Below are 18,328 nucleotides of genomic sequence, written 5' to 3' on the forward strand. Positions count from 1 at the left end.
TAAACTGATGTCATCTTCAGAGCAGGTGGACAATGGGTGGATGGCAAAGCTGTGATTAAGGAACTGGACTGAAGTTTGGAAAGGGCTTAAGTCCTTGCACAGGTGTGGACATGGTTCTTACATGTGTCATATGCACACATCCTGCATCTGGTTTCTGTGGTAGACGCAGGAGTAATTTTCACACATCAGTTCATTTGCTAGGATGAAGTCACCAATGTTCAGCTATTAAAGCAATATAGAGGTGCATTCCTACACAGAGGAGCACAAAGGACATTGAAACCCTTCCTTCTCCTCGTAGATCATACTTCAGCTTCTTGTGTAGGCCATGGCCTGCCCTCAGCCCTTGATGATATGGGCAGAAATTGAATCTGAAGCCAAGTGCTTTCTGCACTGGAAAGTGTTGTGAAACAGAGCAAGGGTGTGAATTTGAAGTGCAATAGCTTTTTTCTGAGCGTACTTCTCATGTGGGCAGTCTTATTCTGCTCCAAGAGGGCCTTTGTGCAGTTCTGCTTAATCTATTGCCAAAGGCATTCTTACTGCAGAAAGAAGAATACCCACACAGGGAGCAAATAGCTTTTCCAGGCTGTTTCTCCATGTTGAGGAGTCCCAGGAGATGCACATGGTTTCGTGTCCCCATTAATGTCACAGGAGCTTACTCTTGATCCCTCTCTTCCGCCAGACCTGTAGGATGCTTTGGACRGGGGCCGTTGGCAGTATCTCCTGGACCCTTGTAGGCTGCATAACCATCCCTTGTTTGCCTGAAGTCATGAGACTGCTCAGGGATCCCCTCTGTCTTGGTTATCTCTTGACTAGCTGCTCTTGCAAGGTGACATCCTCCATCAGCAGCTGTGCCTCGTGTGCTGCAACATAGCTGCYGAGGAGAGATCGTGTCTCTGATTCTATGTTTCTATGTTCTTCATTTTTTCATATGAAATCCTCAAGCAAACCTGTGCATTGGGCTTGATCCTTATCTGAATTTTGCTGAACAGGATGGGAGAGAGAAAAAATAAAAAGGAAAAGCCCATCTGTTCTACAAAGAGGCAGTGTAAAGAGCAGGCTCTGTGACTAAATAAATTCACATCTGTTTAACAGAACCATCAAATGGCGAGCAGAGGGGCCTAATGTGAATCACATGTTGAAACCACAAGTATGAGTGAGATGAGCTGCAAAAGAGAGAGCCTGGAAGTGTTGATCCATGTGAGCAACTGTTGGTTTCTCTCTTTATTCTCTTTCTCTCTCCCAGTTTCCTGAGTAGATGATTTAGAGTAAAAATGACAGGGATGTGTGCTTGTGTATGTGTACGTATGTGCATGCTGGTGTGTTCTTTGAGTGATTCAGTAACCTTCCTGTATCATCTTGAGCCATTTGCTCGTAGCAGCCATTGGAAGCCAGGAGAGCAATGAATAACAGTGGAGAGTGCAGGGGAGGGAGGGTCTGGCCCGGTCTCCTTGAGCAGAGGGCACAGGTGAAGCTCATCTCTGGTGATGATGCATCAGCAAAGTGGGCCCAGGTGTGCTGGCTTTATAAGGGGATGTGTCTTAGAAAGTGTTTCTTGGGTGGACGTCTTCAGAATCATCCTCTCAAGCAACCTGAAGGGAGCAACAGAGAAACATCAAAGGGTAGGTTATGTCTTGATTTGTGAAAGTTGTTTTCAGAACAGGTAGCGAAGTATCTCTCCTAGCAGACTGTATCTTTCCATGGATCAATTTAGTTTGTTGTTTAGGTTTCCCCCTTAGTGCTTCAAGTATTGCAGAAACAAAGGGCAGCTCAAGTTTCCATATTGGTTGCATTTGCAGTTCATTTATTTTTTTCAGTGCCAAGAACATATCAATACCATTTTGAAATGCAGTCTTTTTATGATTTGAGGCAGCAGTTTCTAACTTAAAAACAACAAAGCTTTAGGTATGTACACACAATTTGGGTGCCTCAGTTACATTAGCAAACTAGTCTCCATAGCCCTTTAGAGAAGCCTCTGTGAGGGAGCCTTCCACAATACTTCATGAAAAGAAAACTGTAGTAATTTGGGTTCCAAATGCATCTCCATGTTGCTTTCTTGCCGTTTTTCTTGCCTGTTTTGCAGTATAATGGGCCAGATTTGCAGAAATGAAGAGTGACTGTAGATACGGTGTTAGTTCTGATCTGGGTCTCCTGCAGTTCAGTCCCCCTCCTTCAGCTTAGAAAAGACTGTGCTCATTGGGAGCACCTGGAACCTGAGCTCTGCCAGAACTTGCTGGAGGTAATGACACACCTAAGGGGCTAGTGGGGTTGAAGGTCCCCATAGTGTGATTAAGATGTTGGCAAGCGTGTTGCTTTGAAAGAGAACTATGTGCCTTACAGGTGCTTACCAGCTTATGAGAATAGGTATTGCCTGAGATCKGTGATATTGGGGAAATGACTGGATTGGGGGCCATGTGATGAGGTGAGCTGTGTGTGCTCATACCAGCAGCATGGCTCGCCTTCTGAGATGGTGTCTTAGCATAACCCAAAACCAGAGCACAGGTAGGTGCCAGCAGGTAGAGTGCAGCAGTGCATCRGTATCTCATCAGCTACAACTGAGATAGTTGAAGAGTCTGGTTCTTCCTCCTGAGATTCCCTGTGCTCACAGTTCATTTCTCTTTCCCTTCCTGCTGCTCCATTTTTCTCACAGCCCGCTCTGAGATGGTGCCGTGGAAATAGATGAGCACTGTCATACTTCCCAGAGAGAGTCACATTTGAGCTGTTTCACATCTAGGGAACCAATGACTCCAGATTAATCTGGAAACTCTTCTATCACAACAAAACTTAATAGCARAAAGAGAAGGGGAACAAAGGGTTATTTGGCTGGCTGAAAACAGAAGACACAAATGTGGTGGTGGTGGAATAACCGGAGTTCTGCCTTCAATATCAGGTGATGCTTTAGCAAAATTGCTAGGCCAGCGTGCTTGCCTGGCTGTGATAACTCCAGTGTTGGTACTATGGTTTGAACCAGCTGAAGAGTTTCCCCCAGAGCTTTGCACATTGGCAGTTCTTCAGTGAACTGACACTGAGCTAATGGGGAACAGAAATAGTTTCCCAGGTTGGTGCTCAGTAGTTTGAGTTTCAAAGAAGAATTGAAAACTGAGTCTGAAGCACTACTCACAAGTCTCTCTTCAGAGCAAAATTAACAGCCTACAGTTGCTAAAAGATAGCTTTTATCTTGGTGTGCTTTGGCACGAGGCATGTTTGCCTCTTGTCTTTGTGTTTCTTTTCACTAATTTCCCTGTCCTTCTATAATTTCCCCCTTTGAACAGCTGACTTCTCAGAGGGCTGAACTCTGTGGTTACTACGCTTAGTACAGGAATACCTAACATCATCTTACGACTCCCCTTCCTAGCCACATGTTCATGGGYGTTTAGGGGTCCTCTTGATTTAGGCATCATTTCAAAGTTTCTCTCTTGTTTCTCAGTGTGCTGTCCTGTCCTTTCTGGAGCTGACAGAGGATGCCAGGTGGAACGTGAGTCAGCTGTGTSCTCTCATTGCAAATGGAGCAAACTGTGTGTGGAGTTACACCAGGTCAGCTCTGGCCAGTAGGTTGAGGGGAGTTACTGCTCCTGTTGACTCCCTGGTGATGAGTCTGGCAATCTTGGGTCTCCCAGCTGAAGTGGGGTGTTGAGGAACTGGAGAACAGCCAGAGGAGGATTACCAAGACAATCAAGGGCCTGGAGTGCATTGTTTACAAAAAGAGGCTGATAAGGCTGGACTTAGTCTGGTAAAGAGGAGCTGAAGGAGGGGTCCGGTAGCAGCCTGCAACTACTGGAAGGGTGTCATGGAAATGACAGGGCCAAGCTTTTCTTTCTCTGGATGGCAAAGTGCAGTGGACATAAGTAGTGATTTTGGAGATTCAGGCTGGTTGTTTGGAAAAACTGTTTCCCTGGGAGGATAGTGCAACACTGGAGTAGGTCACCAGAGACCCGGAGGCTCCTCTGCTTGGGAGAATGTCAAGTTTCAGCTAGACTGCCATGATGAGCCTTAGCTCCTGTAGGTGATAGTCCAGGCTTTGGCTCGCAGCAGGACTTAATGATCTCCAGAGATTCTTTTTCTTTATTGGCAATACAGGAGGCTTTCAACCCCCTAGATTAAGAGACACTGTCATCTTTTTGTCTCAAAAGAGACAGGGGTGTATCAGGGGTGCTCAAAGCCTGGTGATGTCAAATCCCCYGTTGTGAAAATCGGGGAAATGCAGTCTCTGTCTGGCTGTTTGCAGCAGGTGTCTGTGTCTTTCCTTCACTCCAGTTTTCACAATGCACTGAAATATCTTGCTTCCATTAGCAACCTCTCTGCAGTGTGAGCTGCCAGCCATCTGGCAGCAATCATTCTTCTCTGTGTTAACGTATAGGATTTTCCATAGGAAAAAGGCAATTTCCCATGAGTATCTACTAGGTACCATGAGCCAAAAAATGAGCTGTGGGTTGGTATCCTGCTCAGGAAGGACTGGGGGAGTATCCAGGTATTTTTCATAATTGAGTCCATGACTTCCAGAGTGGTGGTTTGGGATAAGAGAGAAAAAGTTAACTGGGTCATGTGTTAAAGAATTGGGGATTAAGGATTTTGGTCCTGCACTTAATTCCTACCTGTTGATTGATTTGATTGCTATTTAAGGCATTGGAGTTTCAAAGTCTGCCTCATCCTGCCAGCCCCCTGAGGTGCTGCAAGAAGATGACACTGGAGATGCCCTGTGCTTTCAACCCTCTTGAGTGGGGCCTGTGCTCTGGGGTGCAGCTCCCTTTCAATCCACAGAAATCATCCCCACACCTGGGGTTAAGATTGCCAGATACTGATCTGTTTTCTTCCAGGGCCAGTGGCTACTGATTCTGCTTCTGTGACCAACTTGCTCTTCCTGTGGCCATGACTATTTTAGAAYAGAGGTAGAGCCCACAAAACCCAACACAAAATGACAGACCATCAACACAGGTGCTCACCTTGCTGGGTCTGACCTCAAGCTCTGCATTGTTTCAGTGCTCACTCTGCTCAGTATTGGATTTCCCCCTCGCTACTGATCTGCCTTCCCTGCTGTTTCTCCCCAGGCTGAGACAGGCACACGTAGCCCTCTGAAAAGCTAATACAATTATCGGTGTGTCAATATGCTTTCATGGTCCCATTTTGTCCCAGTAGAATCTTGTTGCTTAACTTGCTGCTGAGCTGAGTGTTAGTTCTGCACGGTTCCTTCTTGTTTACAGGCAACACGAGCATCCAAACAGCTCTGGCTCACTGCGAAAGCTTTAACCTTGCCATCCACGTATTGCCTTGGTTTCTGTTCTCWTATCTGGAACTGTCTTGGTAGGCCTCATTTGAGTACAGCCCTGCTGGTTGACAAATCCAGTCCTGTAACTGTGTTGTTTGACGGGTGATCTGTTAGAGTTCTGTGTTGCTTGTTAAAGCCTTTCTGATGTTGGAAGTCAAGTACTGAACTATCTCATAGGCAAGACAGTGATTTTCTTGCGCGTAGAAGGACTAACAGTAGCTTTCTGTGACAGAGGCATTGGAAAAAAGTATGCCTGTGAAAACCATATTTGTGTAAAGGAACTTGTGGTCTGAAATACCCAAAAGAACCACTCGGCATCATTCTGCTTGCTCTTTTGCTGTCCCTATTACTGCATTTCTGCCTTTGTTTTTGTATGTAAAATTCTTTAGCATCTAAAACTTTTCTTTGTGATGCAGTGGCACTCCCTACAAACCTGTAGGTCAGATTGTCTGGAACAGGAGCTTAAACAATTGGAAGAAGTTGCTCTTGCTTAGAGCTACCTACAGGCTTAATTGCTGAGGTTTGGCCACAAAACTTACTGCCCTTCAGCTCGTGTTTCGGGTGGCCCCTGCCCTGTCCGCTCCATTGTAATTGCCATGGGCATTTCTGTGATGACCATTGTTAAGACTCTGAATTAACATCTTGTCCAGTCCTGTTTGGTCCAAGTTGCTGAGGATTGTCTCATACTGCAGAAGTCAGGAGATGGCTTGCTCTCTGGTGAAATTAAAATGGGGCCATTAGAGTTGTGTTAGAGTAGATCTATCGATCTCTGGGGAGTCAGTACTATCTCTTGTTTCAATGCAGATGCGCCAGTCAAGTTCAATTTATTGGTTTTTAAAGCCTAGTTTGTCATCCAACACCAGGGTGTGACATGGCTGTAAAAGGAAGATGTTGTTTGACAGCTTTTATGTGTGTGTTGCAGCAGCAAAGTCCAACAGTCTGCATCTACTCACAGAACTTTTAATGCAGCTATAGTGTGAAAGAGGAGGGATTTTGTGTTTAGCTTGCCCTTTTTCCTTTCCCACTTTAGAGGCTGATGCAAGAAAAACTAGYTAAGAAAGAAAAAGAATTTACATTTTTAGTTAAAATCAGAATTGTCCCAGCAATAGTGTTTTGGTGTAAGATTGAATATGGCATTGAGTCATTATCTGATGAACTGTGTGGTGACTTTAATCTGTGATAAGCAGTATCATAGTAGAGATCAATCTAACAGGTCTTTMCTGTCTCTATTCTGGATCTGCTGCCTACCTGTTGTATCTGATTAATACTTTAAAAGTTCTACTGACCTGACTACATGTAACAGGTCCCATCCCAATGTGATGTAGTTCTGATGGCAAAAACCCAAGTTTGGATGCAGCTGTGCCAGAAAAAAAAAGTTATTTTCTAAGTGTTGGTTGTTAGAATGAGCATATGTTGTACTTAGTCAAGAACCACTGTGATGAGAGAAGAGAAAATATGTTATTTTGCCAGTAGGTGCTGTGGCTGGCTTGGCTTAAGTGGAGTCCAGCTGTCTTCAAAACTCAGTGAGTGCAGATGAAGCTTCAGCCTTGAAATCTGGAGACTTAAAGTCATAGAATAATTGAGGTGTGTAGAGACCTCTGGAGGTCATCTGGTCTGGCCCCTTGCTCAAAACAGGGTGAAATTTGTATTTAAATGACTTCTTCTGAAGGACACACTGAAAGCAATTGAAGCTGTTAAAGCCAGACTAGATTATATGCTTGGAGGAATATTTCAGCACAGGCAGTGGGTGGTAGTTGTACTCAATCTAGATTTGTCTCCTCTAATTCTTGTGATAACATTAGTGACATTTCAGAACTGGAAATTGCTGAGTGCTTTCAGCCCTGTTTAAGTGGGAAAGGAACTTCTGTTTCTTTGAGGGGATTGAGTTGTAGKTAAAAATCCCAGCCTGATCCAAGTGCTTGGAAGGAATACTGTGTCTAGGGAAGGGGGAGTTTAAAATGAGTACTGCCATGTAGATGGGCAAAGATTAAGGATGTTCAAAAGGGATAACAGTTTTTCCCCAAATCGCATAAATTCCCAGATGATGTAAAATTAATGTGAAATATGTCTTTCCATATGGGAAAGACATCCTAGAGGACTTGGGCTGGGGCTGTATTTTTGGTACTTCCTRTGTTTGGTTAAAGGCCTCTAATGAGACCAGAATTGTGGCATTATATCCTCTTTYGGAGGCTGCAAGAAATGGGAAAGCTCCGTGGCTATAGATCACTGACCATAAATGGAGAAATAAATTCACTTAAATGTTAAAGGGAAACAATGCCAAGAGAAACAAGCAGCTGTAGGAGTTTATAAAGAGCAAATCTCTTTGGTCAGCCTCTATTACTAGTTATGGATGATTAGTGGAGCAGAGATGATGAAGCGAAGAACTGTGTTTCTGGAGAGCATTTGGATTCCTGCTTTTGGGAAGAAGACAAGCTGAGATGCATGGATGGGAGAGTGAGGAGAACTTAGCTTGCCTTTTTATGTTGGACAGTTTTAAGCCCTCAAGTGGCTAAGTTTAGTTATCCAGGGAGGGGAGTGTCCTGACTGAGTCTCAGTGGTATCACGAGTAAGCCACAGAAGGGTTACCAGCTGCATCTAGTCTTGGTGAATAAGGTCCTGTCCTTGTATGTGGTCAGTCCATTGGCGTCAGGAGTAACGCTTAGATGTGCTTGCACTGTAGACCTAAATGAAGCCAGTGGATTTAGGAAGGGGTTGGATGGAAGGTAGAGCAGACTGTCTGCGAGCATAGACTATTTATTTACTTTTATTAAGCAYTGTTGCTATCTTCTATAAAACTTTAGTTTAATTAACGAAGGGACAAAGCCTTCTGCTTGGGCAAAGTTTATCAACATCTGGAGAGTGCTTGGCCGACGTTGCAAGGAGCAAAATGAAGACTTATTTGGGTACAGTGGAATCACAGGAGAGAAAAAAAAAAGCTGTTTTAGAGATGAAAGCAATAACAGTTTCTGGAGTAGAGAAATTGGTGCTCAACCCTTCCATTACTTATCTGATGTGAAGCTAAATTGACTTGGACCCCTCTTKGTTTCACCCTTCCTTCTCAAAGGTGAATGACATCCTGTAATTAAAAGCAAAAAATGAGCGCTTACACACATGTTGTTGATTTTATTTTTAAGTGACAGGTTTTTATGGTTGTCTGGGTATTTCTTTCTATTGATACTCCTAGTCTGACATTTTTAGATAATGTGGCCTCATCTTGGGCTTCGCGGATTCCAGTTCCTCTGCTGTGGTGTATTCTTTTATAGTTACAATTTTCAGAACTTATGACACGAAGTTTTCCTAATGATAGAACCAGAGCACACTGTTCTCTTTATTTATGCAGCTCCATTTCATTCTTTGCTCTTAATGTTATTTAGTCCAGTCTCATCCTCTACCTCCAAAAGTAGGCAATGACTAATGCTCCTGAGGAAGGAAGGATGAGAGAACCTTGGGCAGCCGYGGCTGGTGGACAGTATGGTTTTTGCCTTTCATACTATTCATTACTTTCTCCTTTCCATTTTAAGTTGCCATTCTTGGAAGAATGTTTCTTGTGCTGCCATCTGCCATTTCAGAGAAGTTTGGTGAAAAATTGGAGAGAGTTCAGAGTAAATATACATGAATGAGTCAAAATATCAATTAAACTCACTGGAAAAAAGAGATTTTGAAACTTAAGTGTTTTGATCTAATGTAACCAATGACCTTGCTGTGTTTTGAAAGCAACTGCATAAGCAAAAGGCAATTGTGTAATGCACTGTGTTGGGCGTRCAGGAGTAGCAATGGCTGGCTTGGCCATCGAAAGGTTGATAAACAGCTATTTTCTCCATCGGAGGCTTTTTATTTTATTTTTTGGGGGGAGTGGGTTGGGGACAAACTGAAGTGAGTTAGATTTGGTCTYGTGGTTTTTTTACTCTATCTGCTGTTGCCTTATAAGAAAGAACTTGCTGTGTTTTTGCCTCAGCCTTAGCTAAGGCAGCTCCACCTGATGAGCGAGGCTAGTGGATGTGCCTCAGCCCGTTATTCCAGCAGTGTCCAGGCTCCAGGAGCTTTTTTTTTTTTTTTTTTTTTTTTTTCCCTAATCATCCATTCATCTTGAGGCTCCCTTCACTATATTTTCTGTGTTGCTCTTAGTCTGTGGTATCCACTATGGCATTTTTCTCTTATTCTGAATTCCTTCGTGATTTTAGTCCTCTTCCAGCTACTGACTTCTGCAATCTTCTACATCTAGTTAAAAACACTGTTCAGTGTAGAAATGGCAGACATAACCTTTTTGGAAAGAAACCACCTGTAAGATAAGAATGAAATGTGCATTTATTGATCACATTTCCTGACTATCTGCTGGAGAGTCTTGATCTGAGCGCAGGAGCCAGGACAATGTAGGATGCAGTAGCCTGTTTAGAATCATAGAATCATAGAATGCCGAAGGTTGGAAGGGACCTCAGAGGTCATCGAGTCCAACCCCCCTGCTCACGCAGGGTCACCTAGAGCACGTGGCACAGGGCTGCATCCAAGCGGGTTTTAAAGATCTCCAAAGAAGGAGCAGGTTTAGAGCAAGAGGGTGGGTTATCAGCACAGGATAACTTGTGCTTTTTTCCCCATCAGAAAGTCTTCCACTGTTTTGCTTCAGATAAACTACAGACTTGAAGAGGGAAAGTGTGATTTTTTTTTTTTAGATTTATCTTTATTTTTATTTTTTTCCCTCTCCCTCGCTCATCAGGGAACGTTGAGCAAACACTGATGTCTTTATCTAAATTAGCAGAGTGCTCTATTATGGAGAATAGGCAGAAGTTGGATGCTGTGACTCATCTGCRTGCCACTGTCCCTTAAGTTGCCTTGTTCATGGCCTTTTACCCTAGGCACGCTGTCACGTGCACCGAAAACATGAAAAGTGCTGGAAAAAATCAAAACAAAACCAGAAGTTTAGCTTCATCTGTTAAAAAGAGAATGGATCCTTTTCTTTTTTTATGGTATTGCAGAGTAGCTGGGCTAAATTTAATTGAGTCTGGGGAACTGGGGCTGGAACAGGCAAGGAAAAGGGAACTTGTTAGAAACCTTTTCAGAGCACACATAGCAAAAACAAGTGCCAGCAAATAAACATCAGAAAATGAGAGGAGAAGAAAGAGGAAGAGAAAAGGCTTACAGGAAGACAAATAGAAAACACCACGAAAACAAATGCTTTAGAGAGTAGTTGGTATGGATTTGCAAGCCAGCTTGCAGTCAGCAACTGAGATGCACCTGTGTGGTCTTCACTCTCAAGCTGCCCCAAATGCACTCTAATCGTGTTCACTGAGATGTTGGATCATCTTTGGCCACCCCAGCATTGTGCAACTTGCCTGCTGAATGTCCTGCTGTTTGTCTCGGCCCACCCATGCCCTGCACCTGGCAGACCATAAGAGCTCAGTGGACCAAGGCATGTTAGCAACTGCATGAGAGATGGTTAAGGAACACATTGATGGAAAGACAAAACATGATGGAAATCCTGTAGGTCGAGGCTGTTTGCTTGCAGTCAGTATGGAGGTCTTGGCCATGGTCCTAGGGCTCATGTGCTATGATGCAATCTTTCATATGAGATGTCAAACAAGGGGTTGAAAACCTGTCTGAATAAAACTCCAGGATGCTTTTAGGCATAAGGAAAACAGTTGTCTTTGGGTGCCATAAGAAATTAGAGTGAAGAGTTGTCCTGTATAGCTCTTAAAGCAGAGTACACTCTATGATTTATAATCTTAAGATGTAAGTTGTTGCCCCAGTTTTATTGCCGTGTTTTACATTTTGAGGGCCTTTTTGCTCTAGTAGCCATCATTGTCTTGCTCTGTGAGTGCTGGTGTTCTCAGGAGAACCTGAACTGGTGGGGGTGTGATTCGTGTGCCACCTCCGCTGCTGTCACAGCTGGTTGGCTCTATGGCCCTGTGGGGAGGACCTGCCTTTCACTTCTTCCTTGCATAATGATGCTCCTCACTGTTAATGTGAGGTTGGTTGGCAGCTACATGTATGAGGAAAAGTCACCGTGTTCTTTATAACTCRGACTCAGCAGAGCTGTTGTGAGGAGGAACTGCAGATGATGATGGTTGCCCTTCTCCACTTTGCTCCTGCCGTGCTCCCAGTTGCCACATTTCAAGCCATTTGATGTAGGCTGTGCCACACAATGGACCCTTCCTGCAGCAGTAGGGATCGCAAACCAGCCATACTCACACCAAGAGGGTCGTGCTGTGCTAGGATGAGACACCTGCTTTGGGTCTAATGCTCGGCACTTGCATTGCAGTGAGCAATGGGGGTGGAAGATGACCTTAAACTTTCTAGCTCCTCGTCTTGCAGACTTTAAGTAGAAGCAGGAAACTTGTTACTCAAAGTGCACTTATTAGGCTGAAACAGGTACAAATCTACATACACGAGCTTTTAACAAGCACTGCTGTTGAATGAAGATACTTGCTTGGCCCACAGTCACTCAGCTTTATGGTCTAATAGCAAATTGCTAGGACAGATTATCCTTACAGGCTCTCATTGGGCTGCTTTTCCAGGTTTATGTCTAAGATTACCCCTGTGTGGTAAAGGGCTTTGTTGTTTTTTCTCTCCTTGTAGTTTGTGGGATTCACATGCTTTGCTGGCCAGGAKGAGTTTGGAAAACACCTGAGCCTTAGCTTCTGCAGCTCAGTCTTGACACTTCTAGTGATAACGGAGCACAGATGAGAGAAAGGGGAAATTAAACATTATGTTCCACTTTTTTGTCTGAGTATAATTAAATGCACTGTCAGATATATTTTAGTCCTACCTAAATGATCCATGTAATGCTGGAGTCTGGCTGCAGAACATAGTGTTATTTATTTGTCTCACAAGACAAAYGGAAATGTTAACTCTGAAGCACCAGGTGTAAGTCCAGTAAGGCATGGGGTGTTGATCCTTCAGCTGCATTCCTGAGTGGAATCGAGGGGAGGATAGTTGTATCACCTCTCTGCTGGTGGTAGGTGAAAGAGGTGACAAGATCACCCGCACGTTCACTTTCAGGCGCTCTCATGTCTCAGCTCTGGCAGAACGCACTTGCTGCTGCAGCTGGAGGCCTCCTCTTTGCAAGTCCAGCAGTGACGGCTGTGTTGTCCTCTTCACACCTGGAAATGCCTTTACGTGACAGCAGTTAGCTAATGTCTTCCCTGGCCCTTTGCRGTCACTGCACTGGTCCTTCTGCACACTTTTTGATCAAAACAAGTCTTTCCAGATTGCATCGCAGCTGCCTGTTGGTTTCAATGTTCTTGAGGAGTCCTAACATCAGTTCACAGCGTGGCAGGGCACTGGGGGGCTGCTCAGTTCATGGTGTCTTGTGTTTTTTGTGGGACCCCGTGTCACAGACATGCGGGATCCTCTTTTCCTCACAGTAACTCAAACCCTGCTTAGAGGAATAGCTCCTGAAGGTGCCGTAGGGCTGCCACTGCTGCCTTAGGACTGTGACTTGTGTGTGAGGCAAAGTGTTTRTTTATTGCAATTCAGGCCATTACGAACAGGTATTTTATGGACAACATTTTCATCTGCATTTTCATCTAAGTCCAGTTCTCAAAAGTGATGTAGGCTTTTAAAAAGGCCAAAGCCAAGATTGTCATAAATAAGTAATGATTTGGGCTGCTTCTGTTTTCTGTTACACAAGTTGAGACATCTAAAAGGAGCCTGGTTGTCAGTGGTTGTGGGTTCCTGGCATGTTTTCAAAACTGGCGTGCTTTTAAAATACCTGAAGCTGGGCATTCAAAAGTTGAGACATCAGGGATGATTAGCCACTTTTGAAAACCTTTTTCTTAAAAGTTTAAATGGAAGTCAATGGGACATGGGGTGGTAAATGACATGGGAAAGAGCACTGAAGTCATGTAAGGTGCATTTTTTGGAAGTGTTTCTGCCTGTATATGAGAGAACTTTTCCCCATGGCACCTCACAATTTTATATTAATGTACTCACATAAGCCCCATAGGGCAAAGTGAATATATCACCATTATTCTGATAGATTGTGGAACTGATAGGCTTCTCCGAGGTAAACTCTGAATTGAARAGTAAAATAACACTACTTTGTGCTGATATCACTGGCAAGCTCATCAGTACCTTACTGGGGAAACAAGGGTGAGTTTGTATTTTAAGCCCTATGCAGAAATAGCCRTATGCTTAAAGATAAACATGAAAAGTTTAACATAGTAGAGAATGTAATTTTAGAAATCAGCAAAGTGGTAGGTTCTGCCACTCTTATTTTCTCAGTCTAAATCCCTAATATATGTGTGCGCTTCTTGTTGTCTGTCTCCTCAGACCTGAACCATGTCTCACCCGTCCTGGTTGCCACCGAAGAGTACCAATGACCCTGTTGGCCACGTTCCTGCAAGGATGGAGACCACACATGCCTTTGGGACCCCCAGCATCTCGGTGTCCACCCAGCAGACACCAAAGAAATTTGCGCCTGTCGTTGCTCCCAAGCCAAAGTACAACCCGTACAAGCAACCAGGAGGTGATGGTAAGGATGTATTTTCTTCTTTAGGAAAGAACCACACCTGTAAAATTAAGGGGAGTTAATCACATTTCTGGCTTGTTCTTRTTTGGGTTTGTGGATGCCTTTTCAGATCATTCAAATGAAGACAAATCTGAAGGTATCTTTTACCCTTGCTCTGGATGACTACCCTCATGTTAGGTGCAGGAGTATTATAAACGATGAATAGGGAACAAATCTGACTTGATTTAATTAAAAGCAACTGTTCTATCTCTAAGACTGATACTTTTCAAGGAGTTTTGTTTGTTTGGTGTGTATTAAGCCAGGGAGGRAGTTGGGAATTCAGCAGCCTTTTCAGTATTAATGCTTTCTTTGTAGCCCAGTTTTTCTCAAAAGTAGGATGACTGAGGGGGTATAGGTGGTTTTGGAATGACAAGGCATGGGTTAAGCAGAATGGCTTCATCYCTGGTCTGTCAGCTTGATTCAGCCTTTTGTTCTTTCTCCTCTTTTGTGACAGGCTGTCGAATATGAAGTAATTTAATGATGTAATATGTGGATATTTATGCGACCGTCACAATAGCCTTTGGAGCTGTTATCTTAGCAAAACAATAGCCTCCCCATGCCCACGCTCCGGCCATGCTCTGCCTCCCGCTTGGAAAGTCCTCCCGTCGTGGTGCAGGGAGAGGCGCTGGAGTTGGGTTCCTGAGCTGCGGGCAGCCGGAGGGAGGGATTTCCCACCAGCAGGAACCTGCTGCCGGGAATGTCTGGGCTCACCRTGGGAAGGCTGCCAAAGGAGCACCCTGGTAACCCTTAAGTGATGGGAGAGAGTGCATCTCCAGCAGGGGAACAGGGTGTCTTTAGGAAAGAGTGGGAACTGTCTTTGCATAGTAATGACCTGTCTATTGCGAGTATTTTTCTTGATCTTTCTTGGTCAGAACCGAGTGGAAAGCTTTTTGCTCTTCTTGCATCCCTGCCCCCTTAAAAAAATCATCTGTATTCAAGATAATGGTAAAACAATTATTTTTCTTGTGACTTTCAATTTCAGATGTTCTGCTGTCTTCTATCTCCACTTATTTTGTGCTGGGAGCAATAAGATAAATGATATCTTTTATATTTTTTTCATGCCTTTTTCAACTCCTTGCTTGTTTTCAGGAAAACTTACAGAATAATGAAAAGACAAAGAAAAACAAAGTAGCTTATTAAAGCTCTCTCTTAAGCAATTTCTTAAAGTTAAGGACATTTTATAAAAAATGTTGGAAAATCCAGACTAGTATTTCATTTTTTTTCTCCTCTGCCACTCYAACTTCAGAGAATTTGGAACAAAAAAAGAAAATGTGTTGGAGGGGAAAAGCTCAGTCATATGCACCTGTTCTGTTGCCTTCAGTAACAAGACATTAGCAAGCAAGAGGAAGAGAAAGCCATTTGGAATTAAAAGTAAAAATAATCTATTTCTGAAGTGCAATAAAAATGTCATTTTTCAAACTGGAAATACTTATTTTTTAAAAAATTCTCTGAAAATTTAAGGTAATAACTGAAGATGACATCCTTTACTTAGGAAAACAGTTGTTGATCAGTGTTGATCAGCTGCTGGTTTTTATCAAAAATGTCAGAGTGCTGTAATTTTTTTGTGTTCTAATGATTGTAGATTTGACTATACGTGACTCAGGAACATTATCATCTTGTGTTAAATTCCTTGTTTCTTGGCAATTTGGGAGGGAGGAATGCTATAAGAGCAGAGTAACACCCGAGCGTTGCAGTCTGTGAAAGGGGAGACCAAGCTCCACCAGTATTTCTTACGGAGCACCAAGGATAAGATAACTCCCGGGAGGCATTTACCCTTTTTCTTCTGTGCCAGTCCCTGGCCTTGTCTGATTTTGGGCTTTTCGTGATCACATCGTCATTTGACAAGCCTTGAAGAGCCAAATGATAGCAAAGATCTCGTCGGGGACCGGCTTAGTGGTTTGACAGCAGTAACTCCAGCTTAAATTAATCCACTTTCAAAAGGTGACACACTCCTGGTTGGTGTCAGCAGCCAGTCCAAAGCCGTTAGCCCCATCGTATATAAATCTAGGAACATTAGGCTTCTGGGATCTGTCAGGTGAGGAGGGACAGCAGAGAATATTTAGCCCAACATGCCTCATTCACTTTTTATGGCTCTGTCGTCTCCTCCAGGCTCCCTAATTGCTTCTTCRATGACCTCAGTTGTTTTTGCAGCAATGATTCAGCCTGGGAGGCAGCTCTGTGCCCCACTGGCTACCTCAGCAAAGCAGCCCTGCTCATCATTTCACTTCAATTAGTTCTTCCCTTGCCAGGGGTCTTTCCCATCCGGCTCGCTATGAGCCGGYGGGGACAGGAGCTGCAGCTGCCCACTGGTCTCTGATGGGTTTTCAGCCTCCAGCTGCCTGCAGCCCCTGTGGAGGAGGCCAATGCTCGAGCCTAACGTGCTGCATGAAGTTGTCCTGCTCAGGAGGAAGGAGAGCAAAGGCAATATGGGAGGGAAGGGCAGTCCCATGGCCTCAACGGCACATAGAGTGTCCACCTACCTCGTGGTCTGGTGTGTCATTACCGCCTAATTGTGTCACCCAACCAGTTTCCCACTCCAAAGAGGCGGCAAGGGCAGGATCAGGGAATGTCTCCTGGAGAGCAGCAAATGCTGTTCCTGGTAGGTTCTTCAGAGTGTTGTTTTTAACGTTGGGGGAATGAAGACTCTGGCCTCATTTTTCTTCAGCGTTACTTTCTAGGCATGTTGCATGCTCAGAGGGTCCTTTCAGTGATCACATTAGTTACTTGGATACATTGAAAAGGCTGGAGAAGGGCAGCCAAGGGACAGGTCTGAATCGGGCCACTGTCTGTGCGGCAAGGAAAGGGCAGTATCTCTCCTCAAAGGCCTCTGCAGCAGACCCTGGTGCTTTTCTGGTGGCATTTCCTTGGTTTCTCCTAGTGCTGCCCTGTGTTTCCTCACCTTGAATTGTAGTTTTCCCCGGCACTTGCTTCAATGTCGCTTTGCAGGCACAAAAATCAGCCAGGAGGTCCTGATTAGAAGATACTCAACAGAATTTAAAATAAGCTGGGAATGGTTAAATGTCTAAAAAGAAAATGAAATAGAAGCAGATAGTGATTTAAAAAGCAGCAGCATTTTAATGTGGCTGGAAGCAGTCAAGATGTGCATGTTTTAGACTAGGTAAGTGAGCAATTTTCTCGGAGTTGCCAGCCCCCTTGCTGTTTGTTACAGTGACTTGCTGCAACTTGTTTCAAACTAGATTTGTCAACCCATCAAAGCAGAGACTGTGTCTTGCTGTCACATGGATCTGTTTGTGGCCCTCTGGGTATGACAATAATCATAATAATAACACGGCTCTGATTAATGTGCTGCATAAGTTCCTGCTGCATAGCTAGCTGGAGAGGCRGGCACAGCTGTGTTTTTATAGGTCCTACAAGCTTTGGACCAGACCTCTGTGTGCTAAAACCGTGGCCTGGACTGGGTTCTCTGTAGGATTTAGTGCTAGCATTCCCCGTTGTGACGTTTTGGAGGGAATTAACGTTACTCACCTGAAATGCTCCCGGTGGCGTGCCCGGGAAGGGCTGGGGTCTCTGGTGGGAATATGCCCCTTCCCATTTCAGCCTATTCCCAGGAAGCGGCGTCTCTGCTGGGGCCTGGAGCAGCGCTCGTGCCGTGGTCTTCCTGAGATAAGCATTAAGGTGGAGAATGGAGAATGTAGATGGTCCTTGGATGAAGCTAAGTGTGTCTGTGGATGGGAATTCTCCATGCTGGGGGAAGAGGAGTCCTAAGGTGGATGAGGCCTTCTCAAGTCCTATGTCCAACCAGGTCTTGTGTTTGGTGCAAAGTGCTTCCTCCTCCTCCTGTTCCTCGCAGGCACTGTGAAGCAACATGATTGGGCTCTGTCCTCACTGATGGAAAAAAGTCTCCAAACACGTACTGTCATCTTGAAAGAAGGCAATATTTAATTTTTGTTTGGTGCAACTCCTGCTGTTTTTTACAGTGTGGTTTTCTCTAGAAGCATGTGGCAAGCCCCAGTGTGTGTGATTGTGTATGTGCTGTTGCTGGTAGGGTTGAGAGATTGCTGGGTTTTAAGGGGGCTGCAGCAGCCAAGAGCTTCCCAAGAAAGGGAGTGAAGAATATTTTTTACCTGAGTTGTCAATTCAAGCGGGCTTTTTCTGCTGAATATCAACATAAGGGTTTGCCAGGAGGGGCAAGATGGACTGTCCTCCTATGTCTCCTTAACAAGTATTGCCTATCCTCCTTTCCCTGCCATTTATTTGTCTTCTCCTTCCCAACTTTCATGCTGAAAGTGGTATTTCAGCTCGGCAGAGCTGGGTGCTTGGGGAGATGCTGCCACATAGTTGTTGCCTTCTAAGCTGAACTCAGAAAGATGAGAAGGATTTATAGCTTGCAGATGAAGCAAATTCCCTTTGCTCCTCTTTTTGGTCCCAGAAAATGGGGCCTCAGCCTCCAGGGCAGGTTAAGGAGAGGGATTTGGCTTGGAGCAAGGTTGGTGTGTGCTGGAGCCCCAGCTTTCTGTGCTGTGGTGGGCCTGGCTCCTCAGTGCTGGCAGCTCTTGCCATGGCTGTGCAGGCAGCCCAYGTTAGGCTCTCGGGGTGCACTGTGT

At 44.5% G+C, this 18,328-nt stretch overlaps 1 protein-coding gene across 1 annotated transcript in view; it reads left to right on the forward strand.

Moving 5' to 3' along the window:
- Positions 1-1,557: 1,557 nt before the first annotated feature.
- LPP (LIM domain containing preferred translocation partner in lipoma) overlaps positions 1,558-18,328 on the forward strand; it is a 201,495-nt gene continuing 184,724 nt past the window's right edge. Inside the window, exons 1-2 of the mRNA XM_026045353.1 lie at positions 1,558-1,619; positions 13,526-13,727. Of these exons, the coding sequence (XP_025901138.1) occupies positions 13,535-13,727 (193 nt within the window). The 5' untranslated portion in view covers positions 1,558-1,619; positions 13,526-13,534. The remainder of the gene's footprint in view (positions 1,620-13,525; positions 13,728-18,328) is intronic.

The sequence above is a fragment of the Nothoprocta perdicaria genome, unplaced genomic scaffold (assembly GCF_003342845.1).
Source record: "Nothoprocta perdicaria isolate Ctin4 unplaced genomic scaffold, notPer1 scaffold_4, whole genome shotgun sequence".
Classification (NCBI taxonomy): domain Eukaryota; kingdom Metazoa; phylum Chordata; class Aves; order Tinamiformes; family Tinamidae; genus Nothoprocta; species Nothoprocta perdicaria.